At 46.4% G+C, this 22,813-nt stretch overlaps 1 protein-coding gene across 1 annotated transcript in view; it reads left to right on the plus strand.

Moving 5' to 3' along the window:
- LOC138299144 (complement factor B-like) overlaps positions 1-22,813 on the plus strand; it is a 212,219-nt gene that overhangs the window by 151,306 nt on the left and 38,100 nt on the right. The window contains exons 13-15 of the mRNA XM_069237203.1: positions 3,562-3,730; positions 5,728-5,807; positions 6,229-6,329. Of these exons, the coding sequence (XP_069093304.1) occupies positions 3,562-3,730; positions 5,728-5,807; positions 6,229-6,329 (350 nt within the window). The remainder of the gene's footprint in view (positions 1-3,561; positions 3,731-5,727; positions 5,808-6,228; positions 6,330-22,813) is intronic.

Below are 22,813 nucleotides of genomic sequence, written 5' to 3' on the forward strand. Positions count from 1 at the left end.
GGCGGGCAGCACGAGGAGATGCGTGATCACAGAGCAGTGATGTGATCCCGGGACGAGAGTTCAAACATGGTAGACTGAAGTTAGTCGCCACTGCCACACTGCTCAGCCACCACCCGCCCATTTAAAGCCACTGCGCTTAGTCCACTGAAGAGCACATTTCACCAATAGTATGAGGCCTTTTCTTGGGATAGGAGGCTGTCAGAGGGCTCGGGGTGTTACCCCACCTGAGTAATGCCCTATACATGAACGTCAGTTCACCAAAGGCTCGGGTGCCGAAAGTGACATCCCAGACCCATTGACCTTCAATTTCATACTCACACGCATTTTTACACATACAGACATTTACACTTACACACATACTCTCTCTCACATAAACACACACTCACCTGCAAGCACGCACCCAACATACATTTAAAAACACTTTTTTACTTACCTCAGCTGACAGGGAAGGCTATATTCCAGCTGTTTTCACTCCATTTTTCTATTGATTTATTGATTTCTTTCTTTATTTGCATGATTAATTAAAATCTTAGCAATGAACGATCCATGAATTTCAACACAATACGTAACGTTTTAAGCAAGATCATTAAAACGATTGCGAGCCTCAAGTCACGTAAAAGTCCTCTGAAATTCATTAAAATATAAAGCGCAAATAAAAATACCTATATTCGCTGTGTAATACTTTACATGAGTCAGTTGAAACTATTTTCAGTATAAAATCATTCTAAGTGCTGGAAGTTTTAAGTTGAAAAAAGTGAGAAGCTAACAATGGGAGAGCAAAAGTACGCAAACTTTTCAATGAGCATGGTCACAAGTGAACCCTGTAAATTACGGAACCCGTACTCATTGCTTGGCCTCGACCGTTAAACTGCACACTATATACTTTCAATTCATTAAGATGGTAAATTCATGTTATCTGCTAGAACAATACAATTTATGTAAAAGGATGTTAAATCCTCGTGGTGGACCAGAATTAGTTATGAAGTGACAATCATGGGCAGCCAGTTAAATATTTAACTTGCAAGGCTAGAAATTTCACAAGCCTACAATTTATCTGCAGTTCAGTTGTATTAAACATTTTCATTACTGCCGGCCGACAGGAACGGACCCCACTCATGATAAAAACTGGTTTTAGCAGTTTCTCTTAGGGCCGGAAAGATACAAATCAGGTGAACCATGTCCTTTCTGCCGGTGTTGCATAGCTTGCATACCCCATTCTTCCATGTTGGTTGATCCGCTAGGGACGTAAGGGACCTAGTCACATGGCAAGCAGCTGGCGTTTATTGTGCACTGGAAATGTTGAAATCAAGTATTGTGCTGGTGCCAAACTGCTATAATTGTGCATGACGATCAAAGCATGCGAGCGATCTGCAAGTTTGGGCTTGTAGTCCAGTAAGGATTGCAGCCTTACTTCCCTTTAGGCTTTAGGGCGTATGACATATTAGAGTCCCATAAGTGTGTCATTTGAGTCTCTTGCATCAATCAGGATTTGTGTACCACGCCAATCACCCGTGAGGGTATCCAGGCTGCTTCGGGGCATCAGTCGAAAAGCAAGGTCTTGAGCCTCCTTCTAAACCCCTGGTGGGAGGGAGCGGTCTGAAGGTGGATGAGGAGACTGTTCCAGGATTTTGCAGCGAGGTAGGAGAAGGAACGACCTCCACTGTTGCTGCGGCGGATGCGGGAGCTGTTAATGAAGGAGAGCGAGGGGAAGCGCAGGAGTCTGGAGAGTAGGTGGAAGCTCAGGCTGGATGTGTCCAGGCCCCTTCCTTGTGCTCTCTCACTGAGTCAATATACAGGGGGAGCCTCTCACTCCCTTCTCCAATGCATCCCACTCAGCTTGGAATGCAGCAATACACAAATCTGTCTGGGGACTTCCTCTACCTCCTTATATCTGCATCAGGCAGGCCTGGGCCTCCTACAATTAAACCTAGGATCCTCCATGTAATGTATCATCACAGCCACACATGCACTCAGTGTCTGTACATAGCACACACCCTGTCCAGCATTGTTACCTCTATGTATTGTGCCACCAAACGTACTTATACATTCAGCACACACATTCACTCTGTGCACTGCTCAGTATGGAAGCCTTTCTGTATCCACTTGCAGGCACACATACAGCCAGCACACACATTCACCCTGCACATGCTGCACCACACTACACCCTTCATGTTCTGTACTCCTCACAGACATACTTACACCCAGTACATGTACTCACCATGCACACACTGCATAGCACTACATCTCTCATATACTGCGCTCATCTCAGTTACACATGCAGCCAGGACATGAACTCACCATCCACGCCTGCACTGCTTAGCACTTCACATCTAACTGAGGTAGGCCAAGTGTGAGTTAAGCGCGCCGCATAGCAGAACTTTAAAAGGTGAGTGGGCCTGTAAGCCTTACTCCAGTGACACAGGTTAAAAAGGACCTGTTAACTCCTACTGATCACTAGAAGGTATGCTGCCACCACCACGCTCGTGCTGCTAAACTCCTGGTGAAGGCAGGAGCCTTCCACTGCTATGAGGGTAGCACTTTGGGCGCCCCTCCCGGTCCAACAAAACTGAAATTCATGAGACAAGCCTATGTCATGGTGCAAACTCATCTCTTGTATTTGTCTATGACAACAAAAATCAGCACAAGGGATCCACACAATAGTTCAGTTCGGCACTCAGGGCAAGGGTACACATGCATCACAACACAAAGGACTTTCCCATCCCAACGGACGGCCTAGCTGTCTGGTATGCCTGTCCTAAAAACACAATATTGGCCTAGGATATCTTACTGTTGGTCTTGTGCAATCTCTGCTTCTTCTTTAGCATTTAATAAATACACATTTGTGATTTTTTGCGCTCATGCATGCGTACCCACTAGCGAGACGCTTTAGGTATCAGAAAAGGGCTCGGAACCCCGTCGACGTCACGTCAGTGTCTTTCATTGGCAAGTTGGCTTGCCTGTTAGAATCCCCTTCTTTTGATTAGTGGAAGGCACGCATACGTCATGCCTTTTCCGGTGGTTAGCCCTCCTCGAGCGCAGTGACCAAGTACAGAAAACCTGCGAGGCTCGCTGGGTTTGTGGATTACTTTTTCTCTGTTGATAGGTATTATTACGTGTGAACTGTAGCAGCGCGATCGCGCTGTTTTTTTCTTTTAATGGAAGTAAAATCCGGTTGGGAGTTTACAACTGCGAGCAGCTGTAACTCCGACAAATGCGAGACCCTAGTGCATTTTAAATGCTTGTCATATCTTATGTCTTAAATAGGTGACAATAGTCTCACAGAAATAATCAATGTGTTTGAGAGTCCTCAAGCTAGCCTTTGTGTTCCTTAACTCTCTCCACAAGATTTCAGAGGTTGTTTTAGTGGAATTATTAGAATAAACTATTTGTAAATAAGAAAAGCAATTCTTTTCAGCTTGAATTAGATATTTGTATCTCCGGGCTAATGTCAGATGAACTAATTTTTCAACAGGATCAGGGAACAGCCGGTTTCTGTGGTGATTCATAGAAGTTATTTCATGTGTTTATGTTTAATATGAGATTATTTATTTGCCTTCACAGGGAAGAGGTATGCAGTAACAAATGTCATATCCCATCCTAATTATAATGTCAACGCCAAGAAGCCAAAAACTGCAGAATTCTATGACTATGACATTGCTTTGGTGGAAATTGGTGATAAGAACAAACGAACAATTAAGAAAGAAAAGATTGAATTCAATCCAAAAGTCAGGTGAGTGAAATTGTCAGGGTTGAATTTCGAGGGAGGATAGGAGAATAGGAATAACTTTTGCTTGATTCAGTGGTGTGCTGCTGGTTGAACTGTAGGAGGAGCTATGCAGATGTTTGTTGTATGACAGGGAAGGCAAGATAAGTTATGCACAGTCGATGGCAGGTGACAGATTATCCTGTGATGAAGAGGAACGTGCTAGCATTGTCATCAGAAAGTAGAAAATAAAACAGTTACTTATAAGAAGACCTAGAAGATGTTTCGCCTGAGTTCATTTTTCATAATTAGATATGCAATCAGCCTCAAATAACGGGAAAAAAGAGTGAGGAATGTGTTGCATCAGAATTGTTGTTACAGGTGAACATCTCCTCGCCAAAAAACAATGTTTTGGGAACTCTTTGTGGATACAGGGACGGTGTTCGAGATCCTGGGTGCATAGGTGGGAAAGGTTTGCTGCCTTTTCGTCCCTCTTTTATTTTTTACAGTTTTTAGTCTGCAGACTGATGGTGGCCTGGCTGTGGGTGTGCTGAGAACCTTCAGACATGGTGGGCTTGTATGCATGAGAAGCTGTGTTGCTGGTTGTGGTGGCTCTGTAAATGATGCAGCTGGTTTTAAAGATGGTGCCGGGTGGCAAGGCGGGGAGGGGGGTAATCGAGTTTAATCAGAAGGTGATCATATTTCTTGGATGAGTCATGCTGCAATGTGTGAGATGGAACTAACAGTGTGGAGTCTGAGAGGCCATGGAGAAGAACATTAGCAGATGAACATTACCAGATGCGCGAGATCAAAGGCTTGAAAGCAGTTCTGAAGATGCTTACTGGAAGAAATGGTTTCACCTTTTTTAGAAGAGAGAGAGCTGGTGTTCTCCATTTTAATTTTGTGACAGTGTGCACCTTGAGGGTGAGGTTGATGTCCGTGCTATGCAGCTCCTACTTTGGTAAAAGGACTGTGTGTTTAGGATGGCAGAACCAAAAAGTGTGGTTGACTCAGTCTATCCACACAGTTAGTAGCTGCCAGCCTAAACCCTGGCTAGCTCACAGTGCCTCACTCAAACTTCCAAACCCACTTGGGTGGGTATGGCAACCTGAACATGACACGCCAATTCCCCAGGAAAGTCACAGGTGCAGTGATTACTACACAATTATCGAAGCTCTCAGAATGAAATTTGACTCCAACTACAGAATGGTTGTTTTAAATGCTTTGTCACAGAGGATTCCTTTATATACCTAATGTGGGCATGGAGGCCTATAGGTGAATAATGGAATAATGCACAAGAAAATTACTGAACACCATGATGAATGTAGAGTACTGTACTTTTGTTTGGGATTTGCACCAAATGTCATTAAAAATAAGAACGTTACTTGGGAATTCTTTACAAATGGCCACATTACTTGTTAAACACAGAGTGTAGATTCACTGTTGATCTTATTATGGGAAAAGTACTTGATAGAACTTTCAGTCAAAGCCAGACGTATGTGGTGGCGAATTATTTTAAGGTTACTAAAATTATATTGCTTTTATTTATGACCCTCTGACTTTCCTACTCAATATACTCTGAATTGACATGAGCAACAGTCTGAATGCCTTGATTTCATTCGGTGCCTGAAAGTATTGAGGATTACTATTTTAGGTTCTTCCATTATCACTGATATGACCTTCTTACTTTTGGTTATTACAGCTATGTGGTTAATAAAAATGTTTGGGAAAAAAACACTTTGCACAGCACTCGCCTCTCCTAAAGTAGGTTCACTCTTTTCACATGCAAACATAGCTTATATGTTGGTCTGGTCTAGTCATCATGTATGGATGGTCTTATTTCCTAATCCACTCCTGTAGCAGACCTAAAAATGTATTCTTAAGGTGCTAGAATCTATTAAAAAATTGACTAGATATGTGTATAGTTCCATAACTGCCTCTAATCTTCAAGCATCTTCCTAACACATCACTCCGATGTGTGTATCCACAAGGTTCCTGTCCTCACATTTACCTTTCTTCTACAGACCTATCTGCATCCCGTGCACAGAAGGTACCACCCGAGCTTTGAGGAAAAAGGTTGCACAGACCACCTGTGATGAACATGGTAGGTGTTGTAATACAGTAACCTGTCTGAGGTTCACCTGCACCAATCTGAGATAATTTGTGTGGTAGAGTAGCCATTTCGGTGATGTTGGGCAATGTAAAAAAGATGGCCAATTAATAAGGGAGAAGTTCAGTGCAAGAGGGAAAAGCCAAACATTGTTTTTTTCTTTTGATATTAGAAGTCTGCCCTATCTACCACTCATATCTGTCTACACTACTGCAAATGACCTTGGCCAAGGCAATGCTTGGCTGCTGCCCTTCTTGCCCTCCTCCTCAGATGCACCTAGCAGAGACATCCCTTTTGCTGTGCTGTTATATAATCTACTTGCATCGTTCCAGATTGTAAGAGTGCCAGTTTGGCACAGGGAGGGCAGCGGTAATCTCAGCGCTTTAAGTAAGCATTGTTTCTCTGTTCCCTGCAGAGGCGACACTGCTGAAGTGGGGGATTGTTGAAGCTTTCTTTATTACAGAAGAAGACAATGAGCTAACCAGGAAAGATGTGACAATTAAAACTGGAGACCAGGTATGGAACAGCTCAACAGTTTTTAGGAGCATGTGGTCCAAGGTAGTGCTGCTATATTTATAGCCAGTGTTCAGATGTCCACTTGTACCATGTAAGCATAGCTAGGTGTACTACTGTGTGTCCTAATGCATGACTTTGTGATCTCACAGCCTCCATGTGTGCTATTATTCCTGTTTTCTACTGATTCTGTAGTGGCATGCATGTATGCACTTGTACCTTGACTTTAAATCAAAGGCAAAGCCAGGAGAATATACTAGAGGGTGGACTTCTGGTCCACTAGATATTGTGGAAAAGAGGTGCCTGAAGCACATCTGCTATCAATAACCTGAACACCTGATAAACAAAATGGAAAAACAAAGTTTACCATCCGGTAATGATAGCTTAGAAAAAGACATCCCATAGTATAGTGGTTCTTAACCTGGGACCCCATAGCCTTGGGGGTCCACACCTCTTTAGAAAATGTTATATTAGCAGCGGCCAACCCGCCACACTCATAATGTGGCAGTATACACCGCCAGCCTGATGCAGTGATACCGCCAGCTTAACCCTGGTGGTCAAAAGATCGACAGGGTCATAATGACCACCATTGTGTCTTTAGAAATAAAACTAAATTTTGAAAAGCTCCAACCTTCTCATTAAAATTAAAAACTTCGACTTTTGCACATTTATTATGTGTGAATTGCTATTTCATACTTGTGCATTTGTTTGAAATATGCTTTTTTCTGTGTTTTTGTGCATTGTTTTGAGGTTCATATCATAGAAATTGCTTAGAAGGGGATTCCCGGTTTCCAGTAGTGATTCACTGGGGTCCACAGAAGTAAAAAGGTTAAGAACTGCTGCAGTCATGCATACCACATTCATACAACAGTTTTAGCAACAACATAGATCAGATTTGTCTATGTAAGGTGGAGAATTCATGCATTGGAGATAGCAGGATTCTAAGTAGGCAGGTGGAAAGAAGATGATTTTTCAAACTAGTCTTGAACACTTGAAGAGACTCAGCTACTCATATATTTGTTGAATATGAGATGACGATTTTTAGAATGTTACCTAAGAAGAAACTGTTCATGGCAGGTTTGTTCTTGTGCTTGGGAGTGCCCAGTCGTAGAGATGATTTATCTCTAAGTGCTCTGCATTCTTCATAGATGCAAAGGAAAATGGTACTTACGCTTTATCGGTCTGTAGGTTGTTGTGCTGTAGATTCACATGTTCTGCACACTATTGCGACCTAGTGTTGGCCAGGGACATTACAAGTTATTTTTCTTTAGGAGGTTTTCAGTCTCAAGATATCTTGAGATATCTAACTAATTCCTTGAACCCCATAATGCACCACGATAAAGACTCAAATCTCAGATAATTTTTTCTTCAATGAGTGAATGAAGTAAGTGGAATAAAGTAAAATGGGACAGTAAGCCTTTGCAGGTGCATTGTGAATTGACTATATGTAATATAACATCTGAATGCTGGGTCACTATTCTATTGCTCCACTTAAAACAATGGCAACCAGGCGGAACAAACAAACGTCACTCCGATTTTCTGAAACTCTCAGGATTTTTTTTTAAAAACGTTGAAGACAAATAAAAAAATGGAGGAAAAATTATGACCTTCTTGAAAAAGCAAAATATAAATTGTTAATTCATTAGTATAAAGCTTGTAGGGGCATATTTATACTTTGTTTGTGCTACATTTGTGTCATTTTTTTGCGCAAATGCGGGGCAAACTTATCTCCAGGTTTATATTTTGATGCTAGACACGTCTTGCGTCAAAATATTGGAGTTTGCGCCATTTCTTGGATGCGTGAACCCACCTTGTGTCAATGAGGTGCAAGGTAGGCGTTCCCATCCAAAAAATGACGCTATCCCCATAGCGCCATATTTATCCCCCCATGCTAAAATGACACATGGGTGGGAAGCGGACCCAAATAATGGTGCTAAGCTTGCTTAGCGCCATTATTTAACGCCTGGGTCAGACCAGGCGTTAGGAGACCTTTTGATCCATTTCCATGACTAAACGCCATGGAATGGGCCCACAGGTGCCCACCCCAAACCCCAGGAGCACACACACCCACACCAGAGGGACACCAGAGGATGGGGGTCCCCATCCCAGTTAAGTAGGGTAAGTATAGGTAACTATTTGCAAAAATGTTTTTAAGTGCCATCTGGGGCCCTGACAAGGGGCCCCCTTCATGGCATTGAGTGCAGTGGCCATGCCCAGGGGACACTGGTCCCCTGTGCTGGCCATTGGGGTGGTGGACATGACTCCTGTCTTTTATAAGACAGGAGTTGTAAGGAAATGCCTCCTTGGCATGGTTACCCCCTGACTTTTTGCCTTTGCTGATGCCAAGTTATGATTTGAAAGTGTGCTGAGACCTGCTAACCAGGCCCCAGCACCAGTGTTCTTTCCCTAAACCTGCACCTATGTTTCCACAATTGGCACACCCTGGCATCCAGGTAAGTCCCTTGTAAGTGGTACCCCTGGTACCAAGGGCCCTGATGCCAGGGAAGGTCTCTAAGGGCTGCAGCATGTCTTATGCCACCCTGGGGACCCCTCACTTAGCACAGACACACTGCTTGCCAGCTTGTGTGTGTTGGTGGGGAGAAAATGACTAAGTCGACATGGCACTCCCCTCAGAGTGCCATGCCAACCTCACACTGCCTATGGCATAGATAAGTCACCCCTCTACCAGGCCTTACAGCCCTAAGGCAGGGTGCACTATACCATAGGTGAGGGCATAGGTGCATGAGCACTATGCCCCTACAGTGTCTAAGCAAAACCATAGACATTGTAAGTGCAGGGTAGCCATAAGAGTATATGGTCTGGGAGTCTGTCAAACACGAACTCCACAGCACCATAATGGCTACACTGAAAACTGGGAAGTTTGGTATCAAACTTCTCAGCACAATAAATACACACTGATGCCAGTGTACATTTTATTGTGAAATACACCCCAGAGGGCATCTTAGAGATGCCCCCTGAAAACATACCCGACTTCCAGTGTGGGCTGACTAGTTTTGCCAGCCTGCCACACACCAGACATGTTGCTGGCCACATGGGGAGAGTGCCTTTGTCACTCTATGGCTAGTAACAAAGCCTGTACTGGGTGGAGGTGCTTCTCACCTCCTCCTGCAGGAACTGTAACACCTGGCGGTGAGCCTCAAAGGCTCACCCCCTTTGTTACAGCGCCCCAGGGCATTCCAGCTAGTGGAGATGCCCACCCCCTCCGGCCACAGCCCCACTTTTGGCGGCAAGGCCGGAGGAAATGATGAGAAAAACAAGGAGGAGTCACTGGCCAGTTAGGACAACCCCTAAGGTGCCCTGAGCTGAGGTGACTCTGACTTTTAGAAATCATCCATCTTGCAGATGGAGGATTCCCCCAATAGGATTAGGGATGTGCTCCCCCTCCCCTCAGGGAGGAGGCACAAAGAGGGTGTAGCCACTCTCAGGGCTAGTAGCCATTGGCTACTAAACCCCCAGACCTAAATACACCCCTAAATTGAGTATTTAGGGGCCCCCAGAACTGAGCAAGATAGATTCCTGCAACCTGAAGATGAAGAAGGACTGCTGACCTGAAAGCCCTGCAGAGAAGACGGAGATACCAACTGCTTTGGCCCCAGCCCTACCGGCCTGTCTCCCCACTTCAAGAAAAACTGCAACAGCGATGCGTTCCCCAGGGTCCAGCGACCTCTGAAGCCTCAGAGGACTACCCTGCATCTAAAAGGACCAAGAACTCCTGAGGACAGTGGCTCTGCTCCAAAGAAGAAACAACTTTGCAACAAAGAAATAACTTTTAAAGGACTGTACGTTTCCCACCGGAAGCGTGAGAAATTCCACTCTGCACCCGACGCCCCCGGCTCGACCTGCGGAGAAACAACACTACAGGGAGGACTCCCCGGCGACTGGGACCCTGTGAGTAGCCAGAGTTGACCCCCCTGAGCCACCCCCAGGGACGCCTGCAGAGGGAATCCAGAGGCTCCCCCTGACCGCGACTGCCTGCTTCCAAGAACCCGACGCCTGGTAAAGACACTGCACCCGCAGCCCCCAGGACCTGAAGGATCCGACCTCCAGTGCAGAAGCGACCCCCAGGTGGCCCTCTCCCTTGCCCAGGTGGTGGCTACCCCGAGGAGCCCCCCCCCTTGCCTGCCTGCTTCGTTGAAGAGACCCCTGGGTCTCCCATTGAACTCCATTGCAAACCTGACGCCTGTTTGCACTCTGCACCCGGCCGCACCCGTGCCGCTGAGGGTATACTTTTTGTGCTGACTTGTGTCCCCCCCAGTGCCCTACAAAACCCCCCTGGGCGGGTACCTACCTGCTGGCAGACTGGAACCGGGGCACCCCCTTCTCCATTGAAGCCTATGCGTTTTGGGCACCACTTTGACCTCTGCACCTGACCGGCCCTGAGCTGCTGGTGTGGTAACTTTGGGGTTGCCCTGAACCCCCAACGGTGGGCTACCTTGGACCCAACTTTGAACCCTGTAGGTGGTTTACTTACCTGCAAAACTAACAAATACTTACCTCCCCCAGGAACTGTTGAAATTTGCACTGTCTAGTTTTAAAATAGATTATTGCCATTGTTGCCAAAACTGTACATGCTATTTTGCTGATTGAAAGTTCCTATGATACCTGAGTGAATTACCTTTCATTTAAAGTATTGATTGTAAATCTTGAACCTGTGGTTCTTAAAATAAACTAAGAAAATATATTTTTCTACATAAAAACCTATTGGCCTGGAATTGTCTTTGAGTGCGTGTTCCTAATTTATTGCCTGTGTGTGTACAACAAATGCTTAACACTACCCTCTGATAAGCCTACGTCTCTACCACACTACCACAAAATAGAGCATTAGAATTATCTCTTTTTGCCACTATCTTACCTCTAAGGGGAACCCTTGGACTCTGTGCATACTATTTCTTACTTTGAAATAGTACATACAGAGCCAACTTCCTACGTTTGTGGATCATCTGTGGGGTACAAGACTTTGCATTTGCTGGACTACTCAGCCAATACCTGATCACACGACTAAATTCCAAAAATTGTCATTAGAAACTGATTTTTTAAATTTGAGCTATTTTTCTAAATTTTTAAAAGTCCTGCTAGGGCCTTGTGTTAGTCCCTGTTACCATTTCTTTTAGAGTTTAAAAGTTTTGTAAAAGTTTGAATTAAGTTCTAGAGATAGTTTTAGATTCTTAAAAAGTATTCCAACTTTTAGAAACATAGGGGGTTATTCTAACTTTGGAGGAGGTGTTAATCCGTCCCAAAAGTGACGGAAAAGTGACGGATTTACCACCAGCCGTATTACGAGTCCATTATATCCTATGGAACTCGTAATACGGCTGGTGGTATATCCGTCACTTTACCGTCACTTTTGGGACGGATTAACACTCCTCCAAAGTTAGAATAACCCCCATAATGTCTGCTGCAGAAGAGATAGTGATGGAACTCAACCTCACCCCTTACCTGCATCTTAGGATGTCAGAGTTAAGGTATCTCTGCAAAATAAAAAAGATAAAGACTGGTTCAAACCCTACCAAAGTACAGCTCCACGAGCTGTTGGCAGAGTTTGCTAAAAACAACCCCTCTGATGATATCTTCACAGAGGGGGAAGCAGCCTCAATGAAGATGACCTCCTGCTAGCCAGGTTGGCCAAAAGATTGGCTTTGGAAAGACAGGTCCTAGCCATAGAAAGGGAAAGACAAGAGATGGGCTTAGGTCCCATCAATGGTGACAGCAACATAAATAGGGTCAGAGATTCTGCTGACATGTTGAAAATCCCCAAAGGGATTGTAACTAAATATGAAGATGGTGATGACATCACCAAATGGTTCACAACTTTTGAAAGGGGTTGTGCAACCAGAAAAGTAAACAGATCTCACTCGGGTGCTCTCCTTTGGGAAATGTTCACTGGAAAGTGTAGGGATAGACTCCTCACACTCTCTGGAAAAGATGCAGAATCCTATGACCTCATGAAGGCTACCCTGATTGAGGGCTTTGGATTCTCAACTGAGGAGTACAGGCTTAGGTTCAGGGGGGCTAAAAAATCCTCGAGCCAGACCTGGGTTGATTTTGTTGACTTCTCAGTCAAAACACTGGATGGTTGGATTCATGGCAGTGGTGTAAATGATTATGATGGGCTGTACAATTTATTTGTGAAAGAACACCTGTTAAGTAATTGTTTCAATGATAAACTGCATCAGCATCTGGTAGACCTAGGACCAATTTCTCCCCAAGAATTGGGAAAGAAGGCGGACCATTGGGTCAAGACTAGGGTGACCAAGACTTCCACAGGGGGTGACCAAAAGAAAGGGGTCACAAAGACTCCCCAGGGGAAGAGTGTTGAGACATCCAAGGGAAAAAGTAAAGAGTCTTCTACTGGGCCCCAAAAACCTGCTCAGGAGGGAGGGTCCAAAGCCTCTTCACAATCCAATTTTGGGTACAAGGGTAAAAACTTTGATCCCAAAAAGGCCTGGTGTCGTAGCTGTAATCAGCAGGGACACCAAACTGGAGACAAGGCCTGTCCCAAGAAAGGGTCCACTTTAAACTCTACTCCAGCTAACACTGGAATAGCCAGTCTCCAGGTGAGATCAACAGTGTGCCCAGAGCAAATCAGGGTTCACTCTGAAGCTACATTAGTCTCTGAGGGTGGGGTTGACTTAGCCACACTGGCTGCCTGGCCCCCTAATATGCAAAAATACAGGCAGCAACTCTTGATTAATGGGATTAGTGTAGAAGGCCTGAGGGATACAGGTGCCAGTGTCACCATGGTGACAGAGAAACTTTTCCCCTGGTCAATACCTGGCTGGACAAACTTATCCAGTCACCAACGCTGACAATCAGACTAAAGTACATCCCATGGCTATGGTAACTTTAGAGTGGGGAGGGTTCAATGGCCTGAAACAGGTGGTGGTCTCCTCAAATATCCCTGTAGACTGTTTGCTTGGAAATGACCTGGAGTCCTCAGCATGGGCTGAGGTAGAACTCAAAACCCATACAGCCATGCTGGGTATCCCTGAACTGGTGTGTTTCAAGACAAGGGTACAGTGCAAGGCTCAGGGTGAAAAAGTGGTGTTGGAGCCTGGAATAATGGCCCAACACTCCAAGAGGAAAGGAAAGAAGACTGGGGAACCAGCTTCAACACAACAAAAGAAAAAGAACCTCTCTTCCCAGGAAGAAGTTCTGCCCTCTGAGGGAACTGAGCCCATGGAGTTGGAACCTTATCAGGTTGAGCTCCTAGGCCCAGGGGGACCCACAAGGGAACAGTTGTGTAAGGAGCAAGAAACCTGTCCCTCTCTTGAAGGCCTTAGGCAGCAAGCTGCTGAAGAGACCAAAGGAAAGATCATAGGAACACATAGAGTCTATTGGGAAGATGGGCTCCTCTACACTGAGGCAAGAGATCCCAAACCTCGTGCCACTAGGAGAGTGGTAGTGCCTCAGGAGTTTAGGGAGTTCGTTCTAACCTTAGCTCATGAAATTACACTTGCTGGGCAGTTGGGACAAACCAAGACTTGGGAAAGGTTAGTTAATCATTTCTATTGGCCCAACATGTCCCAGAAGGTAAAGGAGTTTTGTGTCTCCTGTGCCACCTGTCAAGCCAGTGGTACGACAGGTGGACATCCAAAGGCCCCCCTCATTCCACTTCCAGTGGTGGGGGTCCCCTTTGAAAGAGTGGGTGTGGACATAGTAGGTCCACTTGAACCTCCCACAGCCTCAGGGAACCAGTATATCCTAGTGGTAGTGGATCATGCCACTAGGTACCCTGAAGCAATTCCCCTTAGGTCCACTACTGCCCCTGCAGTAGCCAAAGCACTCATTGGTATCTTTACCAGAGTGGGATTTCCTAAGGAGGTGGTGTCTGACAGGGGTACCAACTTCATGTCAGCATGCCTGAAACATATGTGGAATGAGTGTGGGGTGACTTACAAATTCACCACACCATACCATCCACAAACCAATGGTCTTGTAGAAAGATTTAACAAGACATTGAAAGGCATGATCATAGGGCTTCCTGAAAAGCTCAAAAGGAGATGGGATGTCCTCTTGCCATGTCTGCTTTTCGCCTACAGAGAGGTGCCTCAGAAGGGAGTAGGGTTTCCCCCCTTTGAACTTCTGTTTGGCCATCCTGTCAGGGGACCACTGGCTCTTGTAAAAGAAGGCTGGGAGAAACCTCTTCATGAGACTAAACAAGATATAGTGGACTATGTACTAGGCCTACGTTCCAGGATGGCAGAGTACATGGAAAAGGCAAGCAAAAACCTTGAGGCCAGCCAACAACTCCAGAAGATGTGGTATGACCAAATAGCTGCTATGGTTGAGTTTCAGCCAGGGCAGAAAGTCTGGGTTCTGGAGCCTGGGGCTCCCAGGGCACCTCAGGACAGATGGAGTGGCCCTTACCCAGTGCTAGAAAGAAAGAGTCAGGTCACCTACCTGGTAGACCTAGGCACTAGCAGGACCCCCAAAAGGGTGATCCATGTGAACCACCTCAAACTCTTTCATTATAGGGCAGATGTGAATCTGTTGATGGTAACAGATGAGGACCAGGAAGCTGAGAGTGAACCTCTCCCTGATCTCCTCTCCACAGACCCTAAAGATGGCTCAGTAGATGGAGTGATCTACTCAGACACCCTCTCTGGTCAACAGCAAGCTGACTGTAAGAAAGTCTTGCAACAGTTTGCTGAGCTATTTTCCCTAACCCCTGGTCAGACACACCTGTGTACCCATGATGTGGACACAAGAGACAGCATGCCTGTCAAAAACAAAATTTTCAGACAGTCTGACCAAGTTAAGGAAAGCATCAAGGTGGAAGTCCACAAGATGCTGGAATTGGGAGTCATTGAGCACTCTGACAGACCCTGGGCTAGCCCAGTGGTCTTAGTCCCCAAACCTCACACCAAAGATGGAATAAGAGAGATGAGGTTTTGTGTGGACTACAGCGGACTTAATTCTGTCACCAAGACAGATGCCCATCCCATTCCAAGGGCGGATGAATTGATTGGCAAACTAGGTGCTGCCAGATACTTGAGTACCTTTGACTTGGCAGCAGGGTTCTGGCAAATCAGAATGGCACCAGGAGCAAAAGAAAAGACAGCATTCTCCACACCTGATGGGCACTATCAGTTCACTGTTATGCCCTTTGGTCTAAAGAATGCCCCTGCCACCTTCCAAAGGTTGGTGAATCAAGTCCTTGCTAGCTTGGAGTCCTTTAGTGTAGCTTATCTTGACGATATTGCTGTCTTTAGCTCCGGCTGGCAGGATCACCTGGTCCACCTGAAGAAGGTTTTAAAGTTCCTGCAAGCAGCAGGCCTCTCTATCAAGGCATCCAAGTGCCAGATAGGGCAGGGAACTGTGGTTTACTTGGGACACCTTGTAGGTGGAGGCCAAGTTCAGCCACTCCAGCCCAAGATCCAGACTATTCTGGACTGGGCAGCTCCAAAAACCCAGACTCAAGTCAGGGCATTCCTTGGCTTGACTGGGTACTACAGGAGGTTTGTGAAGGGATATGGATCAATAGTGACACCCCTCACAGAACTTACCCCCAAGAAAATGCCCAAGAAGGTAAACTGGACTGTAGAATGCCAACAGGCCTTTGACACCCTGAAACAAGCTATGTACACAGCACCAGTTCTAAAAGCTCCAGATTACCCCAAGCAGTTCATTGTGCAGACTGATGCCTCTGAACATGGGATAGGGGCAGTTTTGTCCCAAACAAATGATGACGGCCTTGACCAGCCTGTTGCTTTCATTAGCAGGAGGTTACTCCCCAGGGAGCAGCGTTGCAGTGCCATTGAGAGGGAGGCCTTTGCTGTGGATTGGTCCCTGAAAAAGCTGAGACCATACCTCTTTGGTACCCACTTTGTAGATCAAACTGACCACAGACCTCTCAGATGGCTAATGCAAATGAAAGGTGAAAATCCAAAACTGTTGAGGTGGTCCATCTCCCTACAGGGAATGGACTTTATAGTGCAACACAGACCTGGGACTGCCCATGCCAATGCAGATGGCCTTTCCAGGTTCTTCCACTTAGAAAATGAAGACTCTCTTGGGAAAGGATAGTCTCATCCTCTTTCGTTTGTGGAGGGGGGGTTGTGTAAGGAAATGCCTCCTTGGCATGGTTACCCCCTGACTTTTTGCCTTTGCTGATGCCAAGTTATGATTTGAAAGTGTGCTGAGGCCTGCTAACCAGGCCCCAGCACCAGTGTTCTTTCCCTAAACCTGTACCTTTGTTTCCACAATTGGCACACCCTGGCATCCAGGTAAGTCCCTTGTAACTGGTACCCCTGGTACCAAGGGCCCTGATGCCAGGGAAGGTCTCTAAGGGCTGCAGCATGTCTTATGCCACCCTGTGGACCCCTCACTCAGCACAGACACACTGCTTGCCAGCTTGTGTGTGCTGGTGGGGAGAAAATGACTAAGTCGACATGGCACTCCCCTCAGAGTGCCATGCCAACCTCACACTGCCTATGGCATAGATAAGTAACCCCTCTAGCAGGCCTTACAGCCCTAAGGCAGGGTGCACTATACCATAGGTAAGGGCATAGGTGCATGAGCACTATGCCCCTACAGTGTCTTAGCAAAACCTTAGACATTGTAAGTGCAGGGTAGCCATAAGAGTATATGGTCTGGGAGTCTGTCAAACACGAACTCCACAGCACCATAATGGCTACACTATAAGCTGGGAAGTTTGGTATCAAACTTCTCAGCACAATAAAAGCACACTGATGCCAGTGTACATTTTATTGTGAAATACACCCCAGAGGGCATCTTAGAGATGCCCCCTGAAAACATATCCGACTTCCAGTGTGGGCTGACTAGTTTTGCCAGCCTGCCACACACCAGACATGTTGCTGGCCACATGGGGAGAGTGCCTTTGTCACTCTGTGGCTAGTAACAAAGCCTGTACTGGGTGGAGGTGCTTCTCACCTCCTCCTGCAGGAACTGTAACACCTGGCGGTGAGCCTCAAAGGCTCACCCCCTTTGTTACAGCGTCCCAGGGCATTCTAGCTAGTGGAGATGCCCACCCCCTCCGGCCACGGCCCCACTTTTAGCAGCAAGGCTGGAGGAGATAATGAGAAAACCAAGGAGGAGTCACTGGCCAGTTAGGACAACCCCTAAGGTGCCCTGAGCTGAGGTGACTCTGACTTTTAGAAATCCTCCATCTTGCAGATTGAGGGCTCCCCCAATAGGATTAGGGATGTGCCCCCCTCCCCTCAGGGAGGAGGCACAAAGAGGGTGTAGCCACCCTCAGGGCTAGTAGCCATTGGCTACTAAACCCCCAGACCTAAATACACCCCTAAATTGAGTATTTAGGGGCCCCCAGAACTGAGCAAGATAGATTCCTGCAACCTGAAGACGAAGAAGGACTGCTGACCTGAAAGCCCTGCAGAGAAGACGGAGATACCAACTGCTTTGGCCCCAGCCCTACCGGCCTGTCTCCCCACTTCAAGAAAAACTGCAACAGCGATGCGTCCCCCAGGGTCCAGTGACCTCTGAAGCCTCAGAGTACTACCCTGCATCTAAAAGGACCAAGATCTCCAGAGGACAGTGGCTCTGCTCCAAAGAAGAAACAACTTTGCAACAAAGAAACAACTTTTAAAGGACTGTACGTTTCCCGCCGGAAGCGTGAAACTTTCCACTCTGCACCCGATGCCCCCGGCTCGACCTGCGGAGAAACAACACTACAGGGAGGACTCTCCGGTGACTGCGACCCTGTGAGTAGCCAGAGTTGACCCCCCTAAGGTCCCCAGCGACACCTGCAGAGGGAATCCAGAGGCTCCCCCTGACCGCGACTGCCTGCTTCCAAGAACCCGATGCCTGGTAAAGATACTGCACCTGCAGCCCCCAGGACCTGAAGGATCCGACCTCCAGTGCAGAAGCGACCCCCAGGTGGCCCTCTCTCTTGCCCAGGTGGTGGCTACCTCAAGGAGCCCCCCCCTTGCCTGCCTGCTTCGTTGGAGAGACCCCTGGGTCTCCCATTGAACTCCATTGCAAACCTGATGCCTGTTTGCACTCTGCACCCGGCCGCCCCGTGCTGCTGAGGGTGTACTTTTTGTGCTGACTTGTGTCCCCCCCCCGGTGCCCTACAAAACCCCCCTGGTCTGCCCTCCGAAGTAGCAGGTACCTACCTGTTGGCAGACTGGAACGGGGGCACCCCCTTCTTCATTGAAGCCTATGCGTTTTGGCCACCACTTTGACCTCTGCACCTGACCGGCCCTGAGCTGCTGGTGTGGTAACTTTGGGGTTGCCCTGAACCCCCAACGGTGGGCTACCTTGGACCCAACTTTGAACCCTGTAGGTGGTTTACTTACCTGCAAAACTAACAAATACTTACCTCCCCAGGAACTGTTGAGATTTGCACTGTCTAGTTTTAAAATAGCTTATTGCCATTTTTGCCAAAACTGTACATGCTATTTTGCTGATTCAAAGTTCCTATGATACCTGAGTGAATTACCTTTCATTTAAAGTATTGATTGTAAATCTTGAACCTTTTGTTCTTAAAATAAACTAAGAAAATATATTTTTCTATATAAAAACCTATTGGCCTTGAATTGTCTTTGAGTGTGTGTTCCTCATTTATTGCCTGTGTGTGTACAACAAATGCTTAACACTACCCTCTGATAAGCCTACTGCTCGACCACACTACCACAAAATAGAGCATTAGAATGATCTCTTTTTGCCACTATCTTACCTCTAAGGGGAACCCTTGGACTCTGTGCATACTATTTCTTACTTTGAAATAGTACATACAGAGCCAACTTCCTACAGGAGTCATGTGTTATGGATGGTTGTGCGTCAGGAAATTACGCTTGGCTGGTTAGCAGCATTTGTTTTTGCCTCTAGCCAGCCTAGTGTCATTTTTTGATGCTCAACCTCCATCTCTATCTCCTCTACCGCCACCACCGCCCCCACCCCTACTCAGCTGGAGTCTTTTTTTCTGATGCTAGCCTAAGCTTAGTGCTGGCTTTAGGCATTCCATAAATTTGATGCCCGGCTGGCGCTTTGGAATGACAAAAGCCGGCAGTAAACTTTTGACGCAAAACTGCGTTAGCACAGTTTTGCACCAAAAAGAATAAATATGTTCTGTAGTCTCCAGGAAAAAATATTTTTTTCTAGGCTAAGATCACCTCAGCAAATAATTCCTCAAAATAAGGTTTTACTACAACCAAATTTCTTACTACTGTCCCAAATAACAATTTTAGTTGTATTACTGAACTATTCTGGAATAAGTGAGCAAACATGTTTTAAAATAAAGTAAATGTGGTCTACCATGAATTTGAATTATCTAATCAAGAGGACACTGTGTCATCGCTTACTAGTGAATTCGCTAATGAGCCTTCCTGTTTGCTGTGTAGTTTTCCTACTCTTATGGTGAAGCCAAACACCCCTTGGACCTGATGGCGTGGGATCAATGGTTTGATGACACCTTTGCTGACATGTACTTGTACTTCCTCTGGCAGTAGTCAGTGCTCCTGGCTGATAGCATGACAAAGTGGGATGTTCCGTGGTGTGGAGTGACAACTAGGAAACCGTGTCTTTGGAGGATGATGCTGGTATGCACCTGCCTGGAGGCAGTGTCACCTGAGTAGAACCGACAACGGATGTTTGCTTTGGAGATGGTCTTGCCCTCCTGGTTTACTTCTTGCCTCTTTGGTTATATTCAGTTGCATTTGGAGGATGCTTAACTGTCAGTTCCATCTACTCCGGTGTTAATTCTTTGTTGTTTTGCAAGGAGTGGGTGTTCTCGTGTCATCTTTTTTCTGTGTGCGAGGTTAGTGGGAGCCCCAAAGGTTTCTTCCTTTGAGAGACAGGAGTGAGTGTTGAAACTATGTTCTTCTTGAACTGCCATCCATCCAGAACATCCCTCCCCTGCAAAATAAGCCCTCTAGGTCCTCAAATCTAAATACTGGTGTCAAGGCAGTAGGATCGCAACATTGCATTTTATAATAGTATCTCCCCATTCTGTAGTGTATTGGCTCTTTTTATGTTTGAAGCTTGGCAGGCCAAGCAGGACGATTCCAAATGATCCTGAGGAAAGAGATTGCAAACTCAGCGATGGTCCAACCACAGGAACATGGAAGTGCAATCAGGGCAAAACTGGAAGAGTATTTACCCTATAATGCCTCCATGCCCCCTGTTAGACCTGACAGCCTTAGGGTGGTCACCCCTAAGTTTTTGCCTGCCTCCCTCCACTTTTTGGACACTGTTTTTGCTGGTTTTTAGACTCTGCACACTTTACCACTGCTAACCAGTGCTAAAGTGCATATGCTCTCTCCCTTTAAACATGGTAACATTGGATCATACCCAATTGGACTGTTTAATTTACTTATAAGTCCTTAGTACTGTGCACTATATGTGCCCAGGGCCTGTAGATTAAATGCTACTAGTGGGCCTGCAGCACTGGTTGTGCCACCCACTTAAGTAGCCCCTTAACCTTGCTTCAGACCTGCCATTGCAAGGCCTGTGTGTGCAGTTTCACTGTCAATTCGACTTGGCATTTGAAAGTACTTGCCAAGCCTAAAACTCCCTTTTGTCTACATATAAGACACCCCTAAGGTATGGCCTAGGTAAACCATAGGACAGGAAGCTCTGTAGGCAAAAGGCAGGACATGTACCTCTGTTGTTTACATGTCCTGGTAGTGTAAAACTCCCAAATTCGTTTTTACACTGCTGTGAGGCCTGCTCCCTTCATAGGCTAACATTAGGGCTGTCCTCATATATTGTTTGAGTGGTAGCAGCTGATCTGAAAGGAGGAGGAAGGTCATATTTAGTATGGCCAGAATGGTGATATAAAATCCTGCTGACTGGTGAAGTTGGATTTAATATTACTATTTTAGAAATTTATCTGCACTTAAATCTTTCTGTGCCTTACAATCCACGTCTGGCTGGGTTTAGTTGACAGCTCCTTGTGCATTCACTCAGACACCCCAAACACAGGATACTCAGCCTCACTTGCATACATCTGCATTTTGAATGGGTCTTCCTGGGCTGGGAGGGTGGAGGGCCTGCTCTGACACAAAGGACTGCCACACCCCCTACTGGGACCCTAGCAGACAGGATTGAACTGAAAGGGGACCTGGTGCACTTCTAAGCCATTCTTTGAAGTCTCCCCCACTTCAAAGGCACATTTGGGTATTTAAACAGGGCCCCTGCCCCTTCCAACTCAGACACTTCCTGGAGAAGAAACTTGTAATCAGAACCTGCATCCTGCCAAGAAGAACTGCCTGGCTGCCCAAAGTACTCACCTGACCGCTTTCTGTGAAGGACTGCTGCCTTGCTGTTGCCCTGCTGCCTTGCTGCTCCCTGGCTGTGGTGAAGAATTGCTCTCCAAGGGCTTGGATAGAGCTTGACTCCTGTTCCCTGAAGTCTCAGGACCAAAAAGACTTCTCTCTTGCAACTGGACTCCTTGTGCGGCAAAAATTCAATGCACAGCTTGCTAAAAACGATGCACAGCCTGCCGTGCAGTGAGAAATTCACCGCATGCTGAACCGGAACGACGCAGCCCGACTTCCCAAGGAGAAGATCGGCGCCTGCGTTGTGACTGGAACTTCGACGCACAGCCCACCGGATCGACGCACAGCCAACCTGGGGCAACTCGGCCTGACTTCCAGAGGGGAAATCGACGCAGCGCCTGCTGTGCGGAAGAAATTTCCACGCAACGCCCACAGGAACGACGAGGCACTTGTGACTCTGCTCCACAAGCCCAGGATTCCACGCACAAACCCTGGAGCATCTGAAAACCCCGCAACCCGAAGAGGATCCACGACGAGCACCGGAAATCGACGCACAGCAGTCCCTGCGTGGAAACTAAACGACGCATCACTGTGTGCGGCCCGAGAAATCAACGCACACCCCCTTTGTTTACACGCTTCTCCTCCTCTGCGGCCCATTGCAGAAATTTTTCACGTGAACCAGGTACTTTGTGCTAAAAAGAGACTTTGTTTGCTTTTAAAAGACTTAAGACACTTTATATCACTTTTCAGTGATATCTCTACATTTACTTATTGCATCTTTTATCGTTTTGACCTGAAAATATCCAGATAAATATTATATATTTTTCTAAACACTGTGTGGTGTATTTTTGTGGTGCTATATTGTGTTATTGTATGATTCATTGCACAAATACTTTACACATTGCCTTCTAAGGTAAACCTGACTGCTCAGTGCCAAGCTACCAGAGGGTGGGCACAGGATAATTTGGATTGTGTGTGACTTACCCTGACTAGAGTGAGGGTCCTTGCTTGGACAGGGGGTAATCTGACTGCCAACCAAAGACCCCATTTCTAATACCCCCACAAACCATTCTAATATGAACTATAACCAAAGAAACCCCATTGATCTGGGTCATATGGTAAGCTGTCATTGAAGATAGGTCTCTTGATGTTGTAGCTGAGGACTCTGTTCACTGGAGTTGAAAGTATCTTGACTGTAGCGCCACAGCCCCACATCCAAACCCCATAGTGGAAAAAATCATCACAGTTGGACTCTTTGTCCTGGTG

Source organism: Pleurodeles waltl, chromosome 6, assembly GCF_031143425.1.
Source record: "Pleurodeles waltl isolate 20211129_DDA chromosome 6, aPleWal1.hap1.20221129, whole genome shotgun sequence".
Classification (NCBI taxonomy): Eukaryota; Metazoa; Chordata; class Amphibia; order Caudata; family Salamandridae; genus Pleurodeles; species Pleurodeles waltl.